Source organism: Rhagoletis pomonella, unplaced genomic scaffold (genome assembly GCF_013731165.1).
Source record: "Rhagoletis pomonella isolate Grant_MI unplaced genomic scaffold, Rhpom_1.0 Rhpom_scaffold_00005, whole genome shotgun sequence".
NCBI lineage: Eukaryota > Metazoa > Arthropoda > Insecta > Diptera > Tephritidae > Rhagoletis > Rhagoletis pomonella.
In genome coordinates, this window is record NW_023458559.1 from 74,206,688 (window position 1) to 74,216,524 (window position 9,837).

The 9,837-nt window shown below is 40.3% G+C and overlaps 1 protein-coding gene across 1 annotated transcript; it reads left to right on the forward strand.

The window, feature by feature from the left end:
- The first annotated feature begins 167 nt into the window (after positions 1-167).
- On the forward strand, positions 168-9,396 carry LOC118739972. Its single transcript, XM_036471474.1, has 5 exons — positions 168-319; positions 3,177-3,236; positions 3,307-3,705; positions 3,769-4,088; positions 6,443-9,396. The coding sequence occupies exons 1-5, from the start codon at positions 168-170 to the stop codon at positions 6,709-6,711; spliced, it is 1,200 nt and encodes a 399-aa protein (XP_036327367.1). The 3' UTR covers positions 6,712-9,396.
- Positions 9,397-9,837: the final 441 nt, after the last annotated feature.

A 9,837-nucleotide genomic window follows, 5' to 3' on the forward strand; every position in this document is an offset into this window, starting at 1 on the left:
GTAGGTGTATTTCAAAAAAATACAAACAAAAATTTTAACGAGCTTTATAGTTTTTGAAAGGCTAGCAATTCCTTAACAAACCAAAACATTTCAGAGCCTAAATCAGCGCATATTTTAGAAAACTTTTATAAGCGTGATCAGCTATTTTTGATTTTTATACACACATAATGGCTACAACTAAAAAACCGTTGCGTCGCTCGAGCAAAAAGGAAAATACTAAAGACTTGAAGGAAGCCGAATCGGGTACACCCTTGCGTACGATGGAGAGCATTGTCGATTCGAATCATATATTTTTCTCACAAGATGATTTCGAAAGCTGGTAAGCTAAAAATTCACTTAAACCGTTAAGCCTTTTTTCTGGGACATAATTGTTTCTCGATTGGACCAGCGTTTGGAAAGTTATTGAGTATCTCTGCTTTGGAACATCTTAAGCTCTTTAGAATTCGCTGGTGTGTCCATGAGAAATCCTAGAGGTGTAGCAGACCAATGAATAAAGGTGATGAAGAAAGAGTATTCCACCCTTTATAGGGTGTAGGTTGACAAGTACTCAAGACAAAAAGTAAGTGCGCCTGGGCCACACTGGGGAAGTGAAACTTACGTTACATATCTATTTTGTCTGATAACCAATATACATACATATGTACATATGCTTTTCCTTTAGGTTATATTTTTTGTATTTTTTTACCTAGATCCCTACTTCTACCCCTGTTCCTTCTAATTACATTTATGAATGTTATTCTGTTTTCCTTTATCTTCATTTTTATCTTTATACTCTATCGATATTAACTTCCAACAAAATATCGATAACAAAACATTTTTATTGGATTTGTCGATAACAAAATCGATGACAAATTCGATAAAAATTTCGATAGAAAAATTGATAATAATATTGGTAGCAAAATCGATTAGAACATTGATAAAAATATCGATAACAAAATCGATAAAAACATCGACAAGAAATTCGATAAAAATATCGATAATAAAATCTACAAGAATATCGATAACAAAACCAATAACAATATCGATAAAAAAACAAAATCGTTAAAAATATCGTTTACGGAATCGATAAAAATATCGATAACAAAATCGATAAAAATATCGATAACAATATCGATGAAAAATCGATAACAAAAGCGATAACAACATCGATTATTATATCTATAAGTCCCGAGAATCCCGAAAGCCTCTAAAATCCCAAAATAGTTCACAGATTGAGTCTCTGTGTCTCCATCTATATCCTTTTCTCTATAATTATTTTTTTTTTAATCTTTCTTCCTCTATCTTCATGTTTACTTGTATCGGTATCCTTATCCTCATCTATTTCTTTATATTTATCTTTGTTTTTACTTTTGTGTTTATTCCTTTCTTCATCTACATACATATTCCTCTTCACTTAAGTAAGGTGTTTAAATTTACCTTGGTCTTCATTTTTGCCTTTATCTTTACGCATCTTTTTTTTGTTTTTATTTTTGCCTTTGCCTGTATCCTTTTCTTTATCTATGTACCTACTCCCCTTCACTTTCATTCTTGTACTGGTCTTTTTCCAAGTGTTATTCTGTAACCTTTTATTAGCAAGTTTTTGTTATGTGCATGTGCATACACTCAAGAAGCATTTGCTCCAGCCCCAACCATTTCCGTTGCATCATTTCCGTTGCACCATTTCCGTTGCACCCTTTCCGTTGCACCATTTTCGAGTGCAATTTCCGTTGAATTTGTCAATTTACTCCCAACCAACCAACCCCCGCTAAAGAAGTTTCACTTCAAAAATCTTTGAATGAGCAGTCGACGAAACATCAATTTCTAAGTAACGGCAATTGTCAAGTTCAGCTAGTGAAAATTGGCTGGTAAAGTCGACGGCTCAAGCAGCAGGTCAAACCTTACTACTAACAAATAGGGTTAGTGCCAACGGCTCACAGAAGGCGGTGATAAAGGGAACGTATTTGGGACCTTTTCTTGAGATAAGAGATAACACAATTGTAGAGGCAAGAACGCATCTTTCAAGGCCTCCTTTAAAAGAGCCAAGGAGAAGACCTAGTCTGGTCACTGAGGAAGAAGCACGCCAGTGAGCAAAACGCGAAAACGTAATGGGTTACTTTGCAGTTCGGAGACTTTGAGGAGACTACTACGGCGGAAGACATCTGCAGTGTCCATTCAATATCCGACGACAGGGGATGCGAGCAAGCTACAGTTTGACAAAATTTACATCGAATGCTACTTCCGTCGCTTAAGCTGTACTCTGTGAGCAATGGGTTGGTACTGAATGGGTATCATGTAAAATTACACAGTTGCGGCAAGAGAAACGCTGAGGTCACGGTAACATAGTTCGGTAGGCGAGTGACGACACTGGCTTGGACAACGGCGCTCCAGTGAAAGGCTCCTTCGACTTGGCACCCATGGGCGAACAACGAAAGTAAGGACACCCACGAAGAAAACAGAATGACCAGGTTCAGAAGGACCTGCCTGCACTTGGGATGAGCAACTCGCGCAAATTCGCACAGGAGAGAGGCAATTGGAGAAGCTTTTGAGATCTCGACCCAAACCGACAAATGGTTGTATTGCCAAATATGAAGAAAAATCTAGAATTGAACAAAACTGGTAGTCAGATCAGCACTCTGAGGAAGGTACGGATAGAGTGGGCATATGACTCTGAGCTATAGCCGCATTAAGCACAGACTCTATCACGCTTTCTGTAGATGGCGTGGCACTTAGCAAGAATATGGCTTTTCTGGGACGCAAAAGCGTCATAGGTCAATACACTCCTCCCTTGACCGAGCTTTTCTTTCAAATTATGGGACCATTATTCCCTACATTCCCTTGCAGCCTGGAACACATGTATAGGTACATACAAGCTGGATATCATAGTAGCTCCCGTAGCAATCAATAGCTACGTAAGGGAGTAATCTTGAGTTAGAATTCTCGCATTTCATTAGTTCCATTGAAAAAAATGTCAGTGTTCAGTATAGAGGTGTTCTTGGGGCCAAACTATAGCCACAAAGGTACTCACAGCAAGCTTGCTAAGTGCTTCATATGCTTGACGTTAGAGTGGGATATGAGGCAGGCGGATGAAGCGTCGGAGTGTCTATCGTAGTCTCATAGATCTTGAACCAAAACTTGAAGCTGTGTCTGGTATTCAAAATGAGTTGTGAGTTGTAAACAAAAATTGTTTTTCCCCACAGGTATGAAGAATTATGGTCCGCCTCGGAAACAAAGCAAAAATCTGTAATGCAGTTGTCACGGTAAATATTTTTCCATCACATCGATTTCAGGTAAACACTATTTAGCAAGTGACCCTTAACCTCATTTCAGCACCTCTCTACTCATACTGGACTATTTTCAATTCAAAGCTGCGCGTACAATTCAAAAACACCTTCGACGCTGGTATTATCAACGCATCTATCAGCGTAAACGCAGCGCCGTCATACGCATACAATATGAATGGCGTAAATTCTACAAAGAACGCACGATCTATCTTAAACTGGAACAAGAAACCCAAGAGGCAGCAGAGAAGTTCTACTTTCGACAAGCGCAAAAGATACAAGCACTCTGGCGCGGTTGGTATACACGTCAGTACGTACACGATCACAATCAGCTGCTGAAGTCGCAAGTGCTTACCGCAGAGGATCTCTTGCAATGCGTCGCTTTCAAGTTGCATCATATGTTGCGCACCTATCAAATACCGGGTGTCTACTCATTGAGGAATTCACAGTGAGTTGTTGTATTTAGTATGTAGATGAAATTTGCTTACTATACTTTTTCACACACTTTCAGCTGCCTATCCAAAGTCGAGAAACTACTCGCCGCCATGTCTTTTAAACAACACAACATTTACGTACGTCAATTGCGCACTTATCTGGACAAACGCACCAACAATGCGCGCAAAAAGTTCAAAGACTCTGCTTATAGTACAGTTGTACCATATGCTGGTCCAAATATTCACGGGCACTGTGAACCGAAATCTACTGCCGTTTTTAAGGCTAAAGATATGGATCGTCGCATGTATGAGATATTGAATATGTATGAAGAAGCAGCCAAAGCAGACGTTCAAAAACATCGTAAGCATAGGGATTCAAGGCATATAGAGAAAAGAGGTCGTAAGTATATGTATGTACAAAGAGTGTAATGATTGGTTGAAGTCTTTGACGCTAATTAGCGCTAAGAATTCTTCGTTGAATCCGACAATAAAGCAAACATTTGTTGAATGAGTGAATGCGTCCCAATTTCCACCCGTTGAGTTTGACCCACACTGAAGTAAAGTTTGCCCAAAAGCTGAATGAGGTTATACTCTATTCTACTCATATTCAGAAGAAGTGACAGCGCCCAGTGTCATTTGTAACTGGCGGTTGGTATAGAGGGGTTGATAATGTAATCTTGAGCACATAAAGAGGTAGATAGGCCTGAGTAGAGCTGGTGGGGCCATAGGTTTTCCGTAGGTTGATGGGCCTGTACATATTTCCCTTAATAAAACTCTGAGGCAGGATGCTCCCGTCCGCTCCCAGAATATCCAGAGATGATGTAATCGGTTACCACGAATGAAAGTTGAACTCCTTTGATGTAACAACATCGGATATTAGAGCCAGTAATGCAGCCTGTCTGTTTGAATAGAAAAAGTTTTCCCCTGCAAAATTGAGTATAGTCTAATCCCCCTACCGCTTCAAATCACTGGCCATATCAGTTAAGCGCAATGACGGTGCAATAATTAGGTTCATTGTGCAGGTATCCGTATTTCACAACTTGGATCATGTAGAGTTCGTTCTCCCGTTTACTTGCTTGTAGAGAATTCGACACAACTTGTATCGACATAGATTCCGAAAGAGTGTCTTTTTCGGAACAGCAGCAATTCTGGCTAACCGATTGGCTTCCTTATTCCCTTGGACTCCCATGTGCCCTGATACACACATCAATTGGATAGTATTGTTCTTAGCAAGAGTTCTCTATGCACTCCAGGACCAATGAGAATTTAACCTCGAAGAATGAGAGAACCATAACTGCCGCCTGACTATTACCTAATATAAGGATCGTTTCCCTTCAATAATTCCTACTAAGGTTAATATCTACACACAGACTAATGGCATAGACTTCCGCTTGGAAGATGGTCGGGAAGGGCACTGAAAACTTCATTCTGGGGTCATCTACGCCTGCTCCTTTACCCTCATGGGCCTTAGAGCCATCTGAGTGTCATTGCAGTGTAGTGACGTGTTCCTCCATAATAAATGTACTCCAGGTCGCCTTGTTGTGTATACTAACCTACTCAATGCATATCATCTCTGGGGAACAGAACTAGTGGCTTGGAAACCATCAGTGCTCTTGTAGTCTTGGAGGTGGCGACCTTAACACGAGTTCTCCACAGGAGTCCAGAATAAGACCCAGGGACTTCGATTCTATGACGACATTGACCGCGATCCCTGGTGAAAGGGGCAATGACCGTCTTAGGGGAATAAAAATTTAGGCCTATCTCAGCACGCCACCTTTGTGCTAGATTATGTCCTCTTTGAACGATCTCGCAGAGGGTACTGGCGAACTTCACAGTGATAACCTGCATGAATTCGTCCACAACTAGACCCCACAGGAGAGGAGACAGTGAGCAATCTTTTGTTATTTGAAGCTGAACTACGCCTTCACCGACTTCAGTTTCAGCAATCCTGGTGTCTAGCGGCCTAGCTATCCATCTGCGGATGGGAGGCTGATCTTTGCGTTTTTCAAGTACGCGATCGACGCCCACATAATATGTGTTGTCGAAAGCCCCCTAGGTGTCAATAAAGGCACACAGCGTTGTCTCTCCACACCCTAAGGCTCTTTTTATTTCCTTAGTCAGGGCATACAGTGCGTGCTTTCAGCGTAGAGGAGGTGAGATTTGTCGGCATGTGAGACTTAGCGAAAAAGTAATCCCTCTTACCTACTTTCGGGCTAAAAAGATAACGCGGACCCTTTTCCACACCTCGAGACTTTCGCTCATGATGTTGACACGCTGTGGAAGTAGAATCTTTTCGCACCGTTTTAGCAGCACTGAACTGTTGCTATCCACCCCGGGAGCCTTGTACCGTTCGAAAGAGTTCAACGCCCACCGCACTGGTTATTAAGCCTGACCGATAGCTAGCCTGCTTCCGGTGTTGTCCTTCAGTAAAGCTGAATAAACCTAAGAACTTTACACACAGACTAGGTGTTTGTAAACAATAAAAACTTTGATGGTTCTCTTTTAGTTGATATCGTCTATTTTTCGGGGCTTCGATTCATGGGACGAGATTTTGCTGCTTTAAGAACTTTGTCTCCTCAAATATTTTATTAGGCCTGTTTGACATTAATGTGCTACAAGGTAAGACTGAAAAGGTTTCATTGTTTCCTTTCTCTCTCTTTTATTCTTACCGCTTAAAGGGGCAAATGTCTCTATCGGAAATCTTGAGTTTTTGTATTGAATTTCTTCTGAACTTTTCTTCTCTTTCAACAGAGTCTCCTCGTTCGAAATCAACAGACAAATCAAAGCCTGGACAACGTAAACAAAAGCAACCAGAAAATAAAACCGACTTTTGTGAGGATATTGTGAATAGCATGAAACGTTGGAGCATATTGAAAGACAACAATGTCACAGTAGATCCAAATATATTTCGACGTCCAGATAAGTTGGAAAATTTTCTACGCGAAATCGAATCGATTCACAGTTTGATGCAAGACCGTTGTCATTGCCGCATTAAAAGTCCAGAAGAGCTATGCCGCTGAAGTTTAACCAAAAAAAAAAAAAAAAAAAAACAATCACAACTGCAAAGTAGCAAAGGGCGGGCAAGAAATTGGAAATGCAAGCATACTGCAAGAAACAAAGCAATGGAATTGCAGAGTTTTCTAACAAATTGGAAATTTATAGCCAACTCAACTCAACACAACTCGGACAAAATGAAATTCAATACACGTCAGGCGCTATGTTCGCCTGTCACTTGCAATGCTTGTCAGTGTTATTCATCTTCAACTTCACCGACTGCCCTGCACAATGTAGTACAGTTAATAAAACGTTCATTTTTCATCTTGTTGCTGGCGTACGCAAAACGGCCGGAATCGCAATGTTTAGCGCAGCCATTTTTGTCTTGCACCAATAGATGTTACGCAGACTTATTTCACACGTCAATTGTGTGACTTTGATTTTTTCTGCAATTCTCTTTTCTTTTGCATTCATATTTTTTCATATCTCCTTGCTATAGGCACCTTCGAAAAAAATCTTAAATGGAAAATTGAATGTCAATTCACGTCAATTGGATACCCAGCAATATTTGGTTATCAAAATGAACAGCGTGGAATCTGAAGAAAAACTAAAACTTATAAGTAAACAGAAAGCGCTTTAGACACAGAGGGTAAAATCTAAGTATCTACATTAGGGTGCCTCGCCAAAAAAATATTCCTGGGTTTTCCACCGAAATTATAAAATGTATTATATTTTAAAACGTTCGCCAAAATATTTCGATTTGAAAAGACCTACAAAAATCGAGTTTTCTAAATAAAATTATCTAGTTTCCGAAAATAGTATTTCCAAAAAATCTCCTCAGATGATAAAAGAGTTTAAACTTAAGACGTTTTTTTTCTGAAATATTTTGGCGAAATTCTTAAAATATAATATGTTGTATAATTCCGATAGAAAAACGGTAGCACTTTTTTGTATGTCTAGTGACGCACCCCAATGTACATAAATATATACATTATTTAAGGCATCACCTAGTCTGCAAAAGCTGTAGGTGGTTTGCAACTCTTAGGTGGAGGTTTAGAACAATACCTTTGTAGGTAACTTGCCTTACTTTATCTCAGTCGTTCCTCTTTTAATTTGAATCAGAATAAAGGAGAGGGTCACCAAGTTTAAAGGACAGTCGCCCAAGTACTTTCGAAATTCCACAGATAAATAAAGTCAGGACTAAGAGCTCCTCGGGGCTATTCAGAAAGTGCGAGCCGAGATGTTAATACCTCAAACCGCCAAAGGCTGTTTATATGTATACATATTTAAGTGAAGGTCTTGGGATGATTCTACCTAATTATGGTTGCACCAAGTGGGTCAGGTGGGCTCTTTAGTCTCACCAAGTGACTGTTCACTCAGTCAAAACCTATCAAAGAGTAGGAAGCTTTGTTAGACTTTGAAGCTGACTTTAGTGTGTGCGGTCCACTTTGTATCAGAAAAATCTTTGGTGTCTTTGGTTTTCGCTCAGCGCTCATTGAGCTGACGTGAGACCCAAGAGTAGTCCGCGGCTAGTCAAAGGTACTTCCATCTCTTTGTCGCCCGATGAAACCATCTCCAGGTTAACCTTTCTAACCGACTCATCCAGTATGCAGTTGCCTGATATATAACTGTGGACTGGCATTAATAAGCGTAAGTCTGACTAGGAAATATACTGCTGGAAGCGAAAAAGAAGTTAGGTATTTCAAGTAACAGTCATCTTTGTGTGAAACATAAGCCTGAAGGAAATTTCGCGACAGGAAATTCCTCCACCAACGATTCCATTTAGCTTCACCTCATCCTTGTAAAAGTCTTTCGCCTTATAACTCTTGCCCAACATTCACTCAACCTTATATGGTGCACTAGAATCAGTATATTGTTTAGGGCATTTTGAGCTTATAGTTCTTACCTAAGATTTCCCTGTTTTATCTGCTAACTTAGAACCCACCACCCAAACTTCGGTCCCTTATTTTACTGCACAGCTCACAGATAACTTGTGGTCGTAATGGTAAGCTCCCCTGTATGAGAACTATCCTAGTAGTGTTGGCCTTGTCGAAGTCTTCCTACACCGTATGTCACTTCACGTTACTAGATGAGGCCTCCGCTTAACCGCAGATACTCGAGCGGTTCTGAGTGATCCAGATTAAATAATGAAATACAGAAAACCTTAACAGGAGGATACCACAATCTGGCGTCTTCTCCGGTCGTTTCTAAGCTACACTTGTCACAGCGCTGCACTCCAAACAGCTACGAGATGTCTTCTGATATCGCTAGGATGTGATCCATATAACGGGGCTCAGATGCTTATAGTAAGGGGACATAAAATGCGACAGTTCTCGGTCTGCTGCGAGATCCTGAACTTCATAAAACTACCACTAAAACCGGCGATCTACATGGAGGCAATTAACCGGCATTCACAGAGACTATCACCCCCTTCACCAACTACCGCCCTGTGAAAGCTATCATCGGAGTTCAACCATAACTTAGTGCGCGGCGTTCAAAGTGAATTCATTTCATCAGTGTCATCTTGAAAGGACTGCCTTTTATTACGTCTTGTGAACTGGCTACGATGCACCAACGTACGGTCCGATCTCATTCCTATAATCCTTGGGTTGGCGCATACTTTTTGTATAATCGCCTCTGTGGGATTGCTGCGATAAACTTCTGTGATAACAGGGCATTGTGTTCTTTGTTGGCAGCATCTGGATGCCAGCGGCAAGGTGTTCATCTGCCTTTCTGGGGCGGTAGCTATTGGAATATATGTGTTGAGAGTCTAATTTATGTGGAGTTTTTCGCGAATGGTCAGTGATGTGTTACATACTATATTTTGCATGAATATATAAACTGATTGCTAAAAAATTTGTATTTGCTATTTTATTTTATCTTAGCAAAATCAGGAATTTCACAATTTAACCAGCTGTTACAGGTCCATTTCCTAGCAAAAGTTAGTAGTCGGTTTTTTTTTATTCCACACAGTTAACGCCCATTCTACTTCCTTTCAATATTTACTTGAAATTTGAGATAACTTTTCACACTTTATGTACATACCTACTGTCGTCAATGTTGCCTTCGATTTACCACAACTTCAGCGCTGACCAATCGTCAAATCTCAACAACAAACAACAAACTAAACTGGCCCTGATCTTTCATTCATT

Bases quoted from the DNA above. Each gene is read 5' to 3' on its own strand.
- LOC118739972 (XM_036471474.1), top strand. From the start codon at position 168: ATGGCTACAACTAAAAAACCGTTGCGTCGCTCGAGCAAAAAGGAAAAT. The intron at 3,237-3,306 runs GTAAATATTTTT...ACCTCATTTCAG, and splicing joins TCTGTAATGCAGTTGTCACG to CACCTCTCTACTCATACTGG. The intron at 3,706-3,768 runs GTGAGTTGTTGT...ACACACTTTCAG, and splicing joins TACTCATTGAGGAATTCACA to CTGCCTATCCAAAGTCGAGA.